Source organism: Eurytemora carolleeae, unplaced genomic scaffold (genome assembly GCF_000591075.1).
Source record: "Eurytemora carolleeae unplaced genomic scaffold, Eaff_2.0 scaffold541, whole genome shotgun sequence".
Classification (NCBI taxonomy): domain Eukaryota; kingdom Metazoa; phylum Arthropoda; class Copepoda; order Calanoida; family Temoridae; genus Eurytemora; species Eurytemora carolleeae.
Window position 1 is genome coordinate 367,163 of NW_019396589.1, and position 20,901 is coordinate 388,063.

The 20,901-nt window shown below is 31.4% G+C and overlaps 1 protein-coding gene across 1 annotated transcript; it reads left to right on the forward strand.

Annotated features, from left to right (window-relative positions):
• The first annotated feature begins 835 nt into the window (after nucleotides 1-835).
• On the forward strand, nucleotides 836-18,228 carry LOC111705963 (homeobox protein Hox-A2a). The gene is made up of 8 exons (XM_023478675.1): nucleotides 836-1,173; nucleotides 1,845-1,889; nucleotides 3,212-3,391; nucleotides 10,897-11,042; nucleotides 14,421-14,585; nucleotides 15,345-15,470; nucleotides 15,744-15,845; nucleotides 16,471-18,228. Exons 1-8 carry the CDS (start codon nucleotides 1,095-1,097, stop codon nucleotides 17,056-17,058), a joined length of 1,431 nt encoding a protein of 476 aa, XP_023334443.1. The 5' UTR covers nucleotides 836-1,094; the 3' UTR covers nucleotides 17,059-18,228.
• Nucleotides 18,229-20,901: the final 2,673 nt, after the last annotated feature.

The following is a 20,901-nucleotide window of genomic DNA, read 5'->3' on the forward strand; positions in this document are numbered from 1 at the left end:
ATATAAGGATTGGATAATGAGATAGATAGAAAGATAGATGTTACCGCCATACTATTCCTATTGGTTCAGAATAGACACCAAGCACATGGCTGAACCCTGATTGGATCAGGCGCTAATGGACTCAGCATACTAGAGTGATCAGAATATATTCATTTTGTCCATTCTCAACATGAAAAAAAGACAAATGCATTTTAAAAAGAGTATTGTGACAAAACAGTCACCCGGCCCCAATGACCCCCTAAAATACCCCACTCGAATTCTATTCTTAACTATAATGTTTCTTTTTGAATCATTTAATTTTGCCGCTGAACTAAGTGCAATGAATGCACTTTCGTTTTATTAATATATTTTTGTAACTTGCTCTCGAGCTTCAAGAAAATACTATTTATTATTTAAAATGCATTAATGCATTTATCTTGGGCTAGGGGGTTGTTAGGTATAATATAAGGGTGGGGGGAAGGAAAAAGGGGCATGAATGGAATTGGAGTTGACTAACTTATGGTTTGTTTATAGAAAAAGTAGATTAAATTTATTTTCTGAATGGTTTGATTAAAGGTTGAGTGAATCACTGAACCTCCCATATCTAATGGCTGAACACGATCTCTTTATAAACACAAACAGCTTGTCAGCAGGACGCCACCGCAATATTATGATACTTCCGGTCCCTTCATTGGTCCACTGTCGCTGAATACTCAACGTTGATCGGCTGAACCCCGCGAAATCCTGGCCGGTGATTGGTCGGAATCTGTTTCGAGGATTTCTCCCGGCGGGGATATGATGAATCCCGTGTGGTTTCATTGGTTGTAAAGAGCTACGTTTTGCCGTGTAGAAACTGGGTGTTCTCTTGGTTTTCTTGAGCAGTTCTATACAGGGGGACTGCTGGAGTATAGAGAGGGGGATATCTTGACTTTTCGCTTGATTGATACACCCCCCTCCCCTCACCCTGAACACATAGAGAACCCTCTCTACACTAACCTATACTTCATACATACTCAGTTATCCAATAACCTGCTCACAGGCTAGAGACATGACAACATCAAGCAATAATATATCAGTGATAAACATTTTATAATAAAAAGTCTAAAATAATTATTATGACGATGGTTGACGGTGCCCCATTGTCCCAGCTGTTGTATAGACAGGCTCAGAATCAAGATTTTCTTAACAGATTAGGTAAGGAATTGAGTCTTTAGCACAAACTCAAATACTTCAATCCCAATATTTTGGCAACCTGATAGTGTTGGCTTTAAAATTTGAATTTTTAGTTTCAAATAGCAAGGTCTACGACATTTAATTGCAAGGATAAATGGATTAGAAAATCTGAATTTTTGGCAATTATTGATGATAACAATAAAATAATAATAATGATAATAATAAATATATAATACTTAGAGACCAGATAATGATAATAATAAATATATAATACTTAGAGACCAGAGAATAATAATAATAAATATATAATACTTAGAGACCAGAGAATAATAATNAATTACAATATATAATATATAATTTAGTTTCTTCAGAAAAATGTAAATTAAAGTAAACTTAAATTTTGAATTTTCTGATATTATTCCAGCCATTTATTAGAAACTAAAGCTTTAAAAACATAGTGATCGAGTTTGCTCTCACTCTAGGGTGTAATATGAAAGCTAAAGGAGTTAGGAGATCGCAATGTCGTGCCAGTAATTCTGCTTGTTTGAAATTAGATTAATAAAATTATGTACAGTTAATTAATGTATGTATCTACTGTATAATTTTCCTTTTTGTACAATTTCACAGCAACCTTACTGATTAAATAACATTTTAATTAAATTATTGATGATATATAGATTTTGTATTATTAGGAAGACCAACATCTAGATTACCATTCCCCATGCCTCTTTCCCCAGGTAACCCTTTTTAATTTTCCACCTGCATGTTTAATTGTCTATTCCTGGGAAATGTTGACTGCCCCAAGGGAAATTCTTTAATATACCATATTTGAATTATCATTTTATAAATTGGAAAAATATTCTAAAAAAATACTTTTACGCATTACAATTTACAATAGGAATTTTTTTTCCCCCATTTCCCCAAAAAATCCCCCTTTTTTAGCTTTTATCCTTTTTTTATCCAATGTAATTCTTCAAAAATGAACACTTTCAGTTTCCCCATGCTGTAACTTTCCCAATGTTTATACTTTCCCCCATATCTTGATACATTATTTATGTAAACTAAATTGGAAAAATAAAATGTTGTTAATCACTGCAAACTTTATAGACAGAAGGAGAGATTACAATTTACTGCTACAACTTTGTGACCTCGTGGTTCTTCTGTTTTTGATTTCACGCACCAGTATGAATGTAGCAAATTTATCCGACTACACTTATATATTAGAAATTTACGACATTTTTTTCCTCTCAATATCTCTTCAATAAGTAAAATTATAATTGAAAACTTTTCCATCATACGTCTCTATATAGTTTCAGTAGAAGTAAATATTTCCATTTACTGATAGCGCCGATTCAAGGATTCATAACTCCAATTGGATAATGAGCTAGATAGAAAGATAGGTGTTTCCGCCATACTATTTCTATTGGTTCAGAATAGGCACCAAACACATTGCTAAACCCTGATTGGATCAGGCGCTAATGGACTCGGCATACTAGAGTGACGTGTGATTTACTTTAGCTTAACGTGTAATTATTTCGAGTTTTTTAGGAATTATTTCTGAAATGAACATTTTAATTTGTGTGTATAATTAAAGTGCTTAATGTCCAGTTTGCCAAGTTGTCATGTTTAATATACCTATTTTTGGACTTTGTTTTATATGTACACATCATTCTTTATATTCTTTTGGAATACTTTTTCATCAAAACATGCAGATATGGTTACAAATAAAATAAAAATTACAATGGGGGGGGGGGAGGAATTTGGACTTTTTTGTTTGAAATTTTGTTGTGACTTTCTTATAAATATGACAATTTTAAACAGAAGTATTGCTTGCAATGGTATTCTATTATTAAAATTATTATGAATGATAATTTGATTAAAATAATGTACATTTTCCTCTAAACCAAACAAAAAGATAAATAATAAACCCATCTTGCTGCCCCCCCCCCCTGCTCTCGATGTCTGTATTGAATCAGAAAATAATATGAATAATATTTAATGATTAATTTATTATAATTTGGATCCCTATTAATTAAATTAATTAATATATATTTTCTAGGAATGTTTCCCCGCCTGCCCGGTCATTTCCCTGACCCCGGGGCCGGACTACCGCGCCATAATTTCCCCAACTTTATGCACCCCCTGGCACAGTTTCAGGGGGGCAACTTCCCCTTCCCTAGGGGAATCCAGCACCCCCCCTTCATGCCATCATTCAAACATGAACGAGACACAGACGCAGGTAAAAATATAGCTCCTTCTGTAAAATTAAGCCAGTTCATTTGAAATACCCCACAGACTTTTAGGCTGCTAAGATAAGTTTTACAGTACTGTAAAGAGCAAAACAGGGCTGTACACCAAATTAATTATCTCCTTCTTGTGAGATTATTGTGATCCTGCCTATATTTTGTACATACAAATACCAGTAAATGCATGCACAGTACTATTACACTAGACACCAATAAATGCTTGTACTGTACGATTACACAAGACCAGCTGTATACTCAGTATATGCTTGTACGATACGATTACCCTAGACTGTCTGGTACGAGTAAATGCTTTTACGGTTAAATTTACACTGGACCAGCCGGTACTCAGAATAAGCTTGTATGGTACGATTACACTAGAGACCAGCCAGTACTCAGTATATGCTTGTATTGTACTGTCTGGACCGGGCTGTCGGTAGCATTAAAGGCTTTTACGGTATGATTATAGTAGACCAGCCGGTACTAGAAAATGCTTGTACAGTACTATTACACAAGACAGGCCGGTACCAGTAAAAGCTTGTTTAGCACAATTACACAAGAACCGTTGGTACCAGTAAATGCTTGTACGTGTTTGGTTCCGAACTAGATTGGACTTCAATGGGTAAAGTCAATTATCTTTGTCATTATGTTAAACTGATCTTTCTTTACTTTTTTGTACAAAATAAGTTTATTTATAATGTGATTTGATCTAGTCGTGGCAAGCTATAAAAAAAATTACAAAATATGTTTAACACATGGTACATAGAATCAACCTGCCTATTTACTCACCTAAATCAGGCTGATTAGGGGTGTGCGATATGATTATTGATGAATAACTTGGAAGTAATGCAATGAAACTTGAAATCGGTAATTAGTAATGTGTTGGGAGAAAAGAATTTTTAATTAAGAAAGGAGTGGGGTTGCACCCCCCCCCCAGGTGTTTGGGGTTGCCCCCCCCCCCTGCCTACTCAAGATATATATATATTGGTCTGGGTGTGAGTATCTAGTATTGAGTATTGAGAGTATGTGTCTATAAATCAAGGTATGAACTGTATATATCCTGCTCTAATCCCTCTACTATACTTCAACATGATTTACAGTTCCCTCATGCTTATACACTAGATAGACAGATAGATAGATAGATAGATAGATAGATAGATAGATAGATAGATAGATAGATAGACAGATAGACAGATAGATAGATAGATAGATAGATAGATAGATAGATAGATAGATAGATAGATAGATAGATAAATAGATAGATAGATAGATAGATAGATAGATAGATAGATAGATAGATAAATAGATAGATAGATAGATAGATAGATAGATAGATAGATATATAGATAACAATAAAATTGTTAACTGATCTAGTCTAATTACTAATCAGTGTAACGACTTATTCAATAAATCTCGTTTTAAAACAAAAAATAGAATTAATATAAACATTCATCATTTACAAATATCCAGCTCACGCAGATTTATAAATCATTTTTGAGACAGGACAATTAATTCAAATAGCTGGGTTCATGGTATTACATTTTCCAGCTTTTAACAACATAATGTTTTGTGATTTAAAGGAACTGTTGTTAGAAATAAATAGCTCTTTATCATGCTCGATTGTTAAAGGTTTATTTCATGCCTTTAACTGGAACATATTGTCATTTTTTCTAGCTTTAAGGTGTTTAATTCTAATGATTTCCCCCATTCTTTCTGCAGCATAAATGCGGAAGTCACTTGAAAATAAACAACCTTTAAAGTAAAAACATGGATATCTCATTAAACCTTGAGTACAAAAACTTGAGGCCACTGTTTTTAAATGGAGGGGCACTTGAAATTACGTTTACAATACAGAAATACTTGAAATGTTTCTAATAAATTCTGCAATGGTTTAATCTATTGTTATGTTAATTGTAAAATGATAATGGCTTAATAAGCTTTAATTTTGGGGATAGATAGATAGATAGATAAATAGATAGATATATATTTATCCTTAAAGTACATAATTTTACATAGATATATTCTTTAAACTAACACTTTAATGACAGGATTTGCCAAGCTAACATTGGTCGTCTTTAATGGCAAACCCGGATGTTATTGTATGATATAATTTTAAAATCATACAATTGGAGGTGTTTCGTCCAATAAGTAGGGGGAAAGTATTAGGAAGAGAGAGAGAGGGGGGGGGGGTTGTTTAGCTCAAACAGAATCAATAGCTGGATATGCTTCTGTTCCTTCCATGAGTACAGTAATATCAGGTTGTTGATAATTATTCATTTTATTTGTTTCAACGATTCTACTAGAACAAGTATTTAAAGTAATAAATATCTAACATAAGATGAAAAAAAATTTACTCTATTTTATCTCGAATTTAATTTGGGTTAAGCCTAAACCAAAGAGATTTAACAGTTCGGTGTCAGCAAGCTCTGACTTATAGATCACAATTTAACCAATTAAATATAAATTTTGATACCCCTGGAATATTATCTAAATACTTCAACCAATTGAATCAGCATAACCTGCTAGATAGATAGATACAGTGAGGACCAGAAAACTGGGAATAGGAAGACGATTAAAAAAATAATGATTAAGCGTTGATATTTTATGTTGTTAAAAACTAGGAATTAGTTTCATTAGTAACTTAAAAAATCACTTAAAAAGTGAAAAGGGTCTGTTTACGACTCCAAAATGGCTGTGTCACGTGTTTTTTGGATCATCTAAAGTAGTCCTCATATTCTGGAATTTTCCGGTTTTAACTGTAGTTTATTATGAAAGTTCTTGTGTTAACCCCTAAACACAATAAAAGCAAATGAGAATTAGGTTTACAGTGTCCAAATGGAAATGATATCTTTCTTTTTACTTGTAAATTGTAAAGGGGTTTCTAAATCCAAACAATAATATTCATTAGTCAACAGACAGTAGAACATTACATTTACATTTTTATACATTTATACATTTATACATTTATACATTTATACATTTATACATTTCAACATTTATACATTTATACATTTATACATCTATACATTTATACATTTATATATTTATACATTTATACATTTATATATTTCAACATTTATACATTTATACATTTCAACATTTGCACATTTATACATTTATACATTTATACATTTATAAATTTATACATTTATACATTTATACATTTACTTAATTTATTTATTTTATGTATTGCTTTCTTAAACACAAATATTATTATATTACAGATCTATATAATGCATGGTGGAGAAATTTTGGAATAAAATTTTGGTGGAAAATATTTCTACTAAAAAATTAATCGCTGGTTGTCTGTCGACATGTCTGTTTGTTTTCTTGTATGCTTAATCATAACTTGTAAACCTTTCAACCGATTTGGATCAGAGGAAAATGTAAGAACCACGGCCCACTCCTGTATGCCGAGTCCATTAGCGCCTGATTAAATCAGGGTTCAGCCATGTGTTTGGTGTCTATTCTGAACCAATAGAAAATTGCATTGCGGAAACATTTATCTTGCTTATCCAAAACAATCCTACCTGCATGCAGGAAGTACAAGCAAAGCACTGAAGGTTTTTAAAATGTCAAATTACATTACAAAAAAGATAAAAGCCGTGTGAATTGAAATTGATCGGGTTGTTACGATCAAATCTCGGATTTTTTTCTATTGTGGAAATTTGGTGTTATCTGAGTTTTTATATTGATTTACCAGGGGTTGTAATCTGGCAGCACATTCATCCATCCACGCTTCATTTATACTGAGAAGAGGGTTGACAAGATTCCAGCTGCCTAAGATTCTTCTTAGGCCTGAGAATATAGAGTGCAGGAATCCTTCTGATATACTGGAATGAGGCCCGGGTGCCATACTGATAGGAAACATCACACTCATTTCTCCCTAACATCTGTATGCCAGGTACCTATAGCTGGCAACCATAGACTCTCCCTGCTTGTCTACCTTTCCTCTCTTCATCAACATTGGATCAAATCCACTTAAAGCTTCTTTTTTGTTGAGTAGAAAGCACGCACCCTTTCGCTGCGAGAGTTGTTGACAGCCGTCCCTCTGTCCGGCACCATAGTTTCAGTAGATGTAAATATTTCCATTTACTGTTATAACGCCGATATAAGGATTTATCTCTAATTGGATAATGAGCTACATGCAAAGATAGATGTTGCCGCCATGCAGTTTTTATTGGTTCAGAATAAACAACAAACACATGGCTGAACCCTGATTGGATCAGGCGCTAATGGACTCGGCAAACTAGAGTGGTCCTCCTACATCCGTCAGGTGGTCATAACTGCTTAACCAGATGTCAGCTTCAGATGTTTTTGAAACCACAAGTTTTGTGTGGAGTGCAGGAATCGAACCTGTGATTACCAGTCTGGACACCAATCCAGTTACTGGCTGTGGACAAGTGTGCTTAACTTCAGTGATCTAAAGAGAACTGGTGTCACACAATCTCCAAAAAAAATGAAAAATGGTTCATATCTATCTTTCTTATTCTGGTCTTTGAACAGAATTCTCATGTTTTAATGCAAAAAGAATGTAAAAATTATGTCCTTTATTGGTTTTTTATCCTTCGTTTTATATATACAAACCGACAGTAATATATAAATCTATATGAAGATTAATATAGACATAAAATGAGAATAAAAGCTTGAGATACAGGGTGTCCCAGATTTCTTGACATACAATTACAATAAAAACAATGTTTACATTGAGATCGAGGAACTATTGAAAGTTGCGACATCAAGTAATAAAATAAAAAATATGTACCATTTTTTTACCCACCCTGTATATAATACGAGACTAGTCTCTGGTATTCTCTGAAGGGTGTTGTAGAGTAGAATAAAGGAATTTTATGGATTCTAACTCAATATTGGGGAATAATGGTTTTATTCGAGAGGTATATTGAGCTGCAATATACAATATATGTAGATATCTATCTTTACTATGTGAAATTACTGGTAAGACTTTGTGACTTTAGTAACTCCACTAGTTTTGACTTTGTTGAGAAAAGAATTTTTGTTCTTCTTAATATCTCGAGTATTTATATCTCGATGCCGGGATTTATCATTGAAAAATATAAAATTTCTATATAACATGAAATTTACTTATCAACCCTTTCAAGATTGACGGGGGGGGGGGGGGGGGCGGGGGGAGCCCCCTCAACTAAGCTTTTGAACTGTAAAGTTCTAAATATTGATATTTTCTTCCCGTGGACTTTATAAATATCTATGTGTAAAATGTACACTGTACATTGTACAATGTACTAAAGAATGAAAATGAATATGAAAATGATCCTATTATTAGTCCGTCTGTATCTCGTTTTTATATATCCTAGGAGACATATTTAAATATTTTATATATACATATTCATATATCTATATCTATATATATATATTTATACATGAATTTGCATATCATTCTAATATCTAGTTTTATTGTAGCTTTAGGTCAAATATACAGCAAGATACAGTCCAAACTATTACATTTTCGAATATACATTTTTATATCATTTTTAAGCTAAAAATTCGTCATCACAATTCCCTATTTTTGCATTTTTAATAGTTATAGATATAGTATAAAACACAAAAGAAAATCGCTTGAGAAACCACAATCGAAAATAACCAGTTTTTTTGAAGAAAAATCATAAATATCTTATTGTTGATTATACAAAGTTTTAATTTAAGGGTACCGTTGTGAATCAGTCCTTTTCAGAGGAAACTTTTTATCGAATTCATTCATTTATCCATAAAAATAAAGAGATTTATTCCTGAATCATTATTGATTATTAAAAATACCGGCTTATTTTTCTTCAGACGAGTTATATAATTATAGAGCCAAGTTGTTTCTTTGCAAATGATAATATAATAATGAGAATAAAAATATCAAAATATAATAATAAGAATAATAAACATGTCAAAACTTTGCATTAATATTCTGCAGCAGAAAAAATTAAAGAGAATGTTATTAAAAATCTGATAAAACATAATTCTTAAAGGGACTGAACACTTGCCACTAACTTTAATTCACTTATCATCATCACAGGCAGCCGTAGTACATTTGAATTTCCGAGCTGGGCCAACCTTTCCGGTCCCAGTTTGTACTGTACGTAGCTCTATGGACAGGACTAGCCGGTGCAACAAGGTTGACGCGGTCAGACTTTATGCTTCTTATTGGTTGAATCTACTTTTACCAAAGGGGCAGATTTACGTGTCATATCCTTAAACCTAATGTTCTAAACCATAGTATCAAACTGCGAATATTTTAGGTTTGAAATATAGAAGTTTTAAATCATCTTTTTAAAATTTAGGGATTTTAAAATTTCAGTTCCTGGCAAGTCTTTAGTTCATTTCCAAACACGAAAAGGATTTCAAAAAAGGATTTTATGTGTGCATACTGCATGCATGCTTGAGCAAAAGAAAATAAACTTTTAGGGACAGAGCTGAAAAGTTTAGAATTGGATACTCTTAATCCTCATTGCTTAATCTGAATATCTACACGTGGAAACTTTTAATTTTCTTTTTAATCCGCTCTTTCTGGATATCCCGTTTCCTACTATATAAAGATGAATTTGATTTAAAATAAAGATACGATGCTAATATCCGGTTGAACTAAAGTCTGCTGTTCACAAACCGACTTTTAGAGCATTTAAACAATTATAAATATAATCATGTTAATAAGAACTTATTAAAAACAATATCCTTTTGAATGTTAGCCTTAATAAAAATTAATCCAAAACATCTGTTCGTTCAATCGATCTTTAGTTCAATTGATATGACACCACAAATGCAAAAAAATTAAAGCTGGTTTTTCAAAAGTTAAAGATCTCTAATCTCTAGAATTTAGTCTCAAGACTAAAATAATCTGAAGACAAAATAAAATAAAGGATTAAGCATTGATCTCGATATATAAACATTCTAAAGTTTTCAGCTCTCAAGACTTAATTTCAAGTGACCATTAATCTATTAAAGGGTAAAGAAATTAAGTCTTTGCCACAAACTCTGCTTTTCTAAACCCTATATCTTTGGATTCCAATTTCGTAGACCTTAGATATTTCAAACTAGAAATTCTGTTAGATCAAATAATGTAAGTTTGAAAATGGTTCCAAAGATATAGGGATTATAAATTCAGAGTTTGTGGCAAAAACTCAATTCCTTTTAACCTCAACGTTACCGATAAAATCTTTGTCTAATTATTTATTAATTAAATGCATGTTTTATTCTTTAAAAAAATATTTTTTAAGCTTTTATACAAAATATATACAATATATACTATAATATATGATTATGTTTGATCAGAACGGTACAATATTATATGATTATGTTTAATCAGAATGGTACAATAATATATGATTATGTTTAATCAGAACGGTACAGTAATATATGATTATGTTTAATCAGAATGGTATACAATAATATATGATTATGTTTAATCAGAACGGTACAATAATATATGATTATGTACAATAATATATGATTATGTACAATACTATATGATTATGTTAAGATTCTGAGAGTGAGGAGGATAAACGAAGACGATCTCGGACAAATTTCTCTCAATGGCAGCTGGAAGAACTAGAACGGGTTTTCCTTTCTTGTCATTATCCAGACGTATTCATGCGGGAAGCCATTGCTCTTAAACTAGATCTTAAGGTAAATAAACAACGAAAGTAGAAAACAGAGTTTTTTTAGCAATAAATTTTTATTGAGTTAAATTTTATTTGGCTTATGCATGTAGATGAGTGGTTATGAGTACCGAATGATTTTGATTCATTCTTTTACAATGCCTCACTTTTCCTGTCTGGGATAGCTATTATTAACGAAGAAATGTAAAGGGTTTGAGCTATGGAAATAAGAAAAATTTAGATTTTTAAAAAAGCTCAAAATCCACAAATGAAAACAAAATCCCTTGGAACAGTTCGACGGTAGTTATTTTTCATATAATACACAAATGAAAAATAGATGCAGCTAATTTAACATTTAAAAACTAAAATTTTTACAATAAAAGAAGTTTAAAACATATAAACATATGCGTCGTTAGGGGCACCCTAGCTATATTTGACCAAATGACGGTGGCTGGGCATTCCGGATTCAAAATTCTCTTATTAAAAAACGCTTATTTTTGTTAATATGAATGTTTCACATACAGTTAAACCATTTACAGATGATAAAATTTTCAGTTTTCCATCTTTATTTTAAGGAAATATTTTAACAATTCTATTCATAATTACGCTCACCAATATTGCAAATTTTGCGAAATTCATTGATAAAAATGATTTTGTAAAAAATGTTCTTCAAATAATTTTCTAATTGTATGATATTTGGATGCTAACGCAAGTTCTGTTTAACCTTGCGTGCTAGATTACGATGGAGGGATGTAATTACGTAGATTGAAGATTACATAAACCTTTTATTTTATTTTCCATTCAATTCTTTCTCCCCCCCTGNACCTGAGATAGAAAAACTTCATTCCAACTTAATTTTCTCCAAAATTGAGAAATTTAAGAAATTTTGCAAATTATATTTGAAGAAAGATCAAATATTAAAAGGTTTATTTTCATGCATGTTATGCAACCCAAGTATTAACTAATAAATCGGCAGTCAGCTTGAAATACCAAACTCTAATTTAAGAATTTCTAAAAATATTGAAAATTTTCTCAAATTTGCATGTTAATGTATAGTTTAGTATGAAGATATTATCATATTATCTAATATTATGTTGGTTATCAAAGTGTGACAAGATGTATTTACGAAATATTTTATATTTGTTTTCTAAATTCTTAATTATACATTTTCTCCCCTAGGCTTTAGAGCCCACCCCTTCTATTCGATCGTTCATTACTTTTGTTAGAACAGTATTTTTAGAAATTTTCATTTGTCCTGACCCCCCCCCCCCTCTTCATTCATTACTGCATACTTAACTACTTAACTATTTATACTTGCATTTAAAGGGAGTGACCGGCACTGTTTGGAAGTTAAACTGAGCATGTAGTATTGTGGAGAAATTTTTTAGGATTCATTGAAGACATATTAAACGTTTTAATGATGTATAATTACTTTGAGCGCAAAGTCGACGTTAAAAATCATTCATTTGAGTGGTTACGTTTAAAAAAAACGATTTTTTCAATGATTATTAAATAAAGACGACGAAAAATGTATAAACAATTCTACAGTAAACTTATTAGATGTTTAGGAACATATTTCTTAATGGAAATTTGTCCATAAATCAATGTTAGAATCAACATTATTCCAGAAAATCTACAAAAAATGTTTGTAACCAAATAGAGATTACATAACAGATACTAATAACTGAATAAGATTACTTTTTTTTCGATGATAAGAGTTATTTTTTATTTTCTCAGTCTGTTCCTTAACAACTAATAAGTTTACTGCAGTATTTTTGATATATTTTTGTCGTCGTTATTTAATTATTTTTAAAAAATCGATTCTCAAAGCGTAACCACACAAATTGATGATTTTGAAAGTCGACTTTGCGCTCAAATTCAGTAATTATGCATCATTTCCATCATTTCATCCATCATTTCATATGTCTTCTCAAATGAATCATAAAAGATTTCTCCACAATACTACATTCTCAGTTCAACTACCATGCATTGCCGGTCACTCCCTTTAACCCATCTTCGTAAATTGATGATTTAAAGGGACTGTCTGTGTAATTTGAAGGAATCCTCCGTTTACATCAAGACCGATTCACAACGGTACCCTTTATACTAATCAATAAATAGGACGATGAAATCATGTTCTAGCTTGAAATTGTTTAATCTTAACGATATCCTCCATTGTTTCTGCAACAGATCACATGGATTTAGCGGTTCTGTCAATATTTCAGAAAGCTGTGACTTTCGATCACAATTTGACCCATTAAACATAATTTTTTAGCCTTTTTCTTGAATACTTTTTTTTCGGCATATGCATTTTGAATTAAAATGTATAGAATAAACAAATCCGTAAAGTAAAAGATTGTTAAATTATAGACCAAAAGACGTTTGATTTTAAGTAGAAGAAACCGAATGCTATTCACTCTGGTTAGTCCGGTGTGAGATAGGAAGTCACTTTTACAGATAAACCACAATTTAAATAATCTATTTTCATAAGAATGACATGGATATCTTCTTGGTAAAACAAACCTTTTATGGGTACATGCTTTCAATCGGATTATTTCTTTAGTACATTTAAAAACATTTAAAAACACTTTGTATAATAAAAACTTTGTTTAATAATTTTACAGATGTTTATGACTGATTATAACGATTAAAAAAGTAGAAATGTATCGTTTGAGAGGAAAATATATTAAAAACCTGTTTTTATTTTTGAGTATATATTTATTTTTAAAGAAAAAAATTCTTAAAACAAAAAAACAGGTCCACACAATACAGATTCAAAAAAAAGAGTATAGTGCGCAAAATATTCTTTTTTTTATTTTTAAAATTGTGTAAATAAGATTTGTGAAAATATATCAAAGGATCTGTTTCAAAACTTTATAAATAAACAAGAATTTGAATTCAAGCTCAGATCAAACTCCGAGAATATGATATTTATTTGGGATCAAAAAAGGTTAAAAGATCAAATTTTAGAGTTGATACTTCAAAGAAACATGAAAAAAAGTTAAGATTATATTATTTCTTTTTTGATAAAAATTAGCAAAAAGTACAATTTACATATCTTAACGAATATAGTTGAAAAATAAAGTCAACAACATTGGCCAATAAACTACACCTATCAACAAAGAAATTGTTGATTTTTGCTTTGAAATTAATATTTTAATATTAATCATTAGATTTAGACCATACGATCATTATCATCAATTTTTAAAAATTCCTGAATTTTATAGGCTTCAGGAAAACATGGTAAGATTTTAGTTAATGAACCATTGATTTGACTTTATTTAGGTGTTAACTTCTGTTACAGGCAAAATTTAGCATCATTGCAAAAAAAAAGCTAATTGAAGATGTAAAACTCTATTTCTCTCAACCACTTGCATAATATTGACTACAAATTCTATTAATTTAGGAATCCCGTATTTCTGTTTGGTTCCAAAACCGGCGTGCAAAGTACAGGAAGAAGGAGAACACAAAGAAGGGCCCAGGTCGACCAGCGCACAACGCGCACCCGCAAACATGCTCCGGTGAACCATTAACCCCAGAGGAGATGGTCCGGAAGGAGAGAGAACGCCAGGTAAACAATCTTTAACTCCAGCGGAGATGGTCAAGAAGGAGAGAGAACACCAGGTAAACAATCTTTAGCTCCAGCGGAGATTGTCAAGAAGGAGAGAGAACGCCAGGTAAACAATCTTTAACTCCAGCGGAGATGGTCAAGAAGGAGAGAGAACGCCAGGTAAACAATCTTTAACTCCAGCGGAGATGGTCAAGAAGGAGAGAGAACGCCATGTAAACAATCTTTAACTCCAGCGGAGATGGTCAAGAAGGAGAGAGAACGTCAGGTAAACAATCTTTAACTCCAGCGGAGAAAGTCAAGAAGGAGAGAGAACGTCAGGTAAAAAAATCTTTAACTCCAGCGGAGATGGTCAAGAAGGAGAGAGAACGCCAGGTAAACAATCTTTAACTCCAGCGAAGATGGTCCGGAAGGAGAGAGAACGCCAGGTAATCAATCTTTAACTCCAGCGGAGATGGTCAAGAAGGAAAGAAAACGCCAGGTAAACAATCTCAGGAAAAAAAAATTAAAAGCTTCTGAACATTTTGTTCAGCTCATTTCAAATGACCTTTAATTTAATATGGAATACTGAAAACCTTCGTCACAACTCACAGCAAAGGTTATGAAGAAATCAATGTTTATAATTTTATCTAAACATTTAATTTTTCCATTTTTTTACTCAGATAAAGGTTTAAAGGGCACTGTTGTGAATCAGACATGTATACTTCTAAGGTGTTAGTACTGTTTATTAAGTGAACTATCTCTTTAATGAACTAAATTTAGGAGAAGAAGCTGAGAAAGCAGTTGGATAAGCAGCAGAAGAAGCTGGCCATGAAGGGGATACATGTGGATATAGAAACACTTAGACGGGAATATCTCGCTCAGAGGGGTCTTATCTCCAGAGATCAGGTGAAGATAATTAATTAAGCTCTTCTATGTTTTTTTGGGCCTAATTTTTTCTTTGTTTTGCGGATTTTTAAGAATTTAAAAAATCAAAATTTACGCTAGGCTAAATTTTAAAATTATCAATTTTTGATTTTGATGTAAAATTTTATAAAAATGATAACTCTTTTTTTTATTTTCTTTAAAAAATAGAAACAGACGGAGTTCATTGCTAAAGATAATTTGATTTTACAATTTTGCCCTTGGAAAATAAAATTGACGTAGGGTGTTTGCTTTTAGGATATAGATGTTGGTGTTGAAGGGGATTCAGTAAACTCCCACAGAAAGAAACTCAGTGCCTTCACCATAGAAAGTATTTTGTCTGGGCTAGCAGAAATGAAGGTATAATATCAATTCCTTTAAAAATCATTAAACCCACGTGGACCTAACAGTTCTGTAATATTCCAGAAAGCTGTGACTTTCGATCACAATTTGACTCATTAAACATAATAAAAAAGTATAGAATAAACAAATGCGTAAGGAAAAATATTGTTGAATTATAGAATAATATCTTCCCTAAAATGAGAGTACTTACTATGTTTGGGATAGAAGCACATTTTGGTCCCAAAAAAGTAGAAATATATGAGAAAAAATGTAATGGAAAAACAAAATCACAAAGGATGTTGTCTAATTTTTAATTGAAGACAATTATGACAAAAAGAGGGGAAGGAAGTAAATACTATAATATTTTATTAATAATAAAATTTTTTATTAAATTCTTAATACAATTTCCAACATAATCTGAAAAATCTCAGTTTCAACTTCAATTAAGTATGGTAAATTTTGCACGGAGATATTTAATAGAACCATTTTTCTTACTGATTAAAACTGACAGGCTTCCAGAACTTCATATTTTTTTCTATTTACCTTAGAACAATGTATTTTTTCCATGACACGCCTTATGATTAATCCAGCTAGGTCTATCAGTTTGCTTATAAAAGTGTCTTTTGAAACATTTTTTTTTTAGGATGAGGATTCAATGTCAGAGAGTAATCATAATCAGTCCTTTGAAGATGGAGATACAAATGACTTTCAGGGTTCGCCTTCATCCTCAAGGGCATCAAGTCCAGCCCCTTCCTCCCCACCACCCTCCTATACTGCACCGTCCCACATCCAACCCTATTCACCCAACTTCTCTTCCTCCGAACAACACTTTCCGCCACATATCAAATCTGAGCCAAAAACTGATGATTTTATTCCACCGGAGAACGGATATCCCCACCATAACTTCTTTGCAAATTTTCTAGAGAAACGTTTCCAAACAATGGATCCCAGCAAGCCCAGTTTAGTTCAAAAACCGGTTCCTATGTTTTCCCCGCATCTACCTGCTTTCCTCAGAGAGAAGCTTGAAGCAGCAGTCACACTACCCAACTCTATCTACCCAGGATTCCCACCACATCCTTCCTTGTTCCAAGCTCATCCTAGCTTCCATTTTCCTCATTTTAATCATCATCTTACAGAGTCAAGGACTAATAGTGAACAAGATGGACAGGCTAATAATCCTGAGGTCAAAGCATCAGTCAATAATTCCTCTGAACCTGACGAAAAAGATTGATCGCTGTATCTGTAAAAACTAGAAAATGATTTGGATCATATCTAGTTGCTGGATGAAAAATATCAAGATAGGGAGTCTTGAAGGAAAAATATTGTCTCTGAATTTTCATTTATGTTGAAATTAACTTGTTCTAGAGTAGTATTAGCACTAACTTTAGATAGAATACTTATAGTATGTATATACAATGTTTGTTTGAACCTTTGCATAAATTTTCATATCAAAACCTGCGATAAAACATTATCGTCATGTTAATTATCGGTGCTCTTTATTTGTGTAAAATTTTACTAAACATTATTGCAAAATAATTGCAATTAATTCTGCTGGGTAACTATATTAGCAATACAAAACAAAACAAACAATGTTTCGAAAATTTAAAGCGATAAACATAAAACTGTATTTAAAGCGATAAACATAAAACTGTATTTAAAGCGATTAACATAAAACTGTATTTAAAGCGATTAACATAAAACTGTATTTAAAGCGATGAACATAAAACTGTATTTAAAGCGATGAACATAAAACTGTATTTAAAGCGATTAACATAAAACTGTATTTAAAGCGATAAACATAAAACTGTATTTAAAGCGATGAACATAAAACTGTATGAAAAATGAATGTATCCTAGTTCCTAAGCCGTATCAAAATAATACTTTTTTGTTTGATATTTAATACTTCATCTCTGGAATCCAAGGTCAATCCTATTATTTTCAATATAAAAATCTCAATTCTGTAACTTCTTCTTATTTTTTAAACAAAGTTAAGAATTTTACTTAAAGACCATATTATTAAGAAAAAGGAATTAATTTCAGTGTTCACATCAGATGAAATAACTTAAATGTTCCTTTTTATGAAATCTATAATTTTATACCTAAGAACTCATCGAAAGATACTCTATCTAAAATACGAAAAACTAATGTATTTCTCCATAGCAAAAAATTTAAAACACTGTTCATTAGATTTGTTTCTCATTTTTTAATTTTTTTTCTGTAAGTTTTCTTCCCCTTGAAGACTTGAAAACTTAAAACTTTTTGGACCCCCCCCCCCCAAGGAGATAAATTAAAGTGTCGTGAAACATATGAAATCGAATAATTTTGCCAACATTTAAAAAAAATTAAATTTTCCATGTTAGCATTTTATTAATTTAGATTCGTAATTAAAGTTCTAATTTTTGTTGGAATTCCAAGCTTTATCCTAATTTGTGATATTTTAGTTGTGATAGCTTAGCTAAATAATAGTCTTAAACTACAGGGTGAAATAAATAACTTATACTCATTCCTCATTTATATTCTTTTAAACTTTTCATTAACTGGCCCTCTTTTAAAGGGACTGTAAAGTGACCCTCTAGACAAAGAATTCTCGATTTACAACGGTACCCTTGAAACCTAGTAATCTTATCAAAAATATGAAAAATACCGTTCTTTTTCCGACTCGAATGTGTTATTTCTGTGAGTTCTACCTTGATTCTTATAAGCAAGAAATGCGCAAGTCATATTTGCAAAGAAACCGCAAGTGAAAATAAACGGTTCAAAGAAACAAAAACATTAATTAATTAATAATTGATTAGATAAGAGCTTTCAAGGGTACCCTTGTAAATCTGGCGTTGTCATCTTTGCATGGAGGTTAACTTACGCTTACAATCCCTAGCTTTAAGAATACTACAAATACAAATATTGGAGATATCCTTGCTTTATGAAAATTTTCAATATGGCATTTTACAAAAGTGACTTGAAACCAGAAACAATAAAGAAAGTTGACCGAATTTATATAATTTCGAGAAAAAAAACTACTAATTTTTACCGTTGTGATGTAGGCATGTTACACTTTAGATGAAGGGTCCCTTTACTATAATTGACCAATGTAAACTTCGGTTTATTTAATGGCCGACTTTTAAGCTGTAAAGTAATCCGGACTAATGAATATTAATCCCCCTTCTAGTAAAATTAATGTGTGACTGACGTTTAAAACTAAAGTTCAGGAGACAACATTTGTATCGAAACCAAAGCTGCAGTCAGAGATTTCCATGAACTGAAGATAGAAAATTTGTGGCGCGGGGCGTGGCGAATTCCATGATTCTCGGTTATATGTATGAGTTTTGAATAAGGAGTATCATGCAACTAATTCTATTCCAGCTCTGGGGGGTGTGCGCCTCAAAACCTAATTTAGAATACCCTGTACTTAGGCACTAGCCAGATCTATACATTCTAGGTAGATAGAAGTATATATATATATATATATATATATATATATACAGAGCATCCTAGTTTTTCTGCATGCAAATCTTTTATATTAGAAATATTATTCGTTCTTTTTGTAATTTCTAATTAGTCCCGGAAATCAAAGCTTTAACACGATCCAATATGAGAGTTATTGATAAGAAATTAAATGTTTTGAATTATTAGAATGTTACCAGATAGTTTTTTTTCTCATATTAGTGCGTAAAATCAAAACTAGGAGAGCTACGAGGTCACAAAGTGGAACCAGTAATGTCGCATAAATTTTACCTTCTTCAGCTAAGTTTACAAGACATATATATAGACAGACAGAAGAATAGACAGTGTTAAATATAAAATATACAGTCTACAGAAGAATATATGTTGAATGTTGATTGATAGATTAGCTATTCAGATAGATATATATGGATAGATAAACATTTATTCAGATAGATGTACGGATAGAAGAACAGTTATTTAAATAGATGTATGGATAGATGTATTCAGATAGATGTATGGATGTATGAACAGTTATTTAGATAGATGTACGGATAGAAGAACAGTTATTTAAATAGATGTATGGATAGATGTATTCAGATAGATGTATGGATAGATGAACAGTTATTCAGATAGATGTACGGATAGAAGAACAGTTATTCAAATAGATGTATGGATATATGTATTCAGATAGATGTATGGATAGATAAACAGTTATTTAGGTATTTTTATGGATGGATAAACAGTCATTTAAGTAGATATATGGATAGATAAACATTTATTCAGATAGTGTATGTATAGATAAACAGTTATTCAGATAGATGTATAGATAGATGTATGGATAGATAAACAATTATTCAGATAGATGTATGGATAGATAAACAGTTATTTAGATAGATGTTTGGATAGATGTATTCTGATAGAAGTATGGATAGATAAACATTTATTCAGACAGATGTATGTATAGATTAGCTATTCATATAGATGTTTGAATAGATAAACACTTATTCAGATAGATTTATGGATAGATAAACATTTATTCAGATAGATGGATAGATTAGCTATTCAGATAGATGTATGAATAGATAAACAGTTATTTAGATAGATGTATGGTTAGATAAACATTTATTCAGATAGATGTATGGATAGATTAGCTATTCAGATAGATGTATGAACAGATAAACAGTTATTCAGATAGATGTTTGGATAGATGAACAGTTATTTAGATAGATGTATGGATATATTAGCTATTCAGATAGATGTATGAATAGATAAACAGTTATTCAGATAGATGTATGGTTAGATAAACATTTATTCAGATAGATGTATGGATAGATTAGCTATTCAGATAGATGTATGAATAGATAAACAGTTATTCAGATAGATGTATGGATAGATAAACAGTTATTCAGATAGATGTATGGATAGATAAACAGTTATTCAGATAGATGTATGAATAGATAAACAGTTATTCAGATAGATGTATGGAAAGATAAACATTTATTCAGATAAATCTATGGATAGATAAGCAGTTATTTAGGTAGATGTATTGATAGATAAACATTTATTCAGATAGATGTATGGATAGATAAGCAGTTATTTAGGTAGATGTATGGATATATAAGCAGTTATTTAG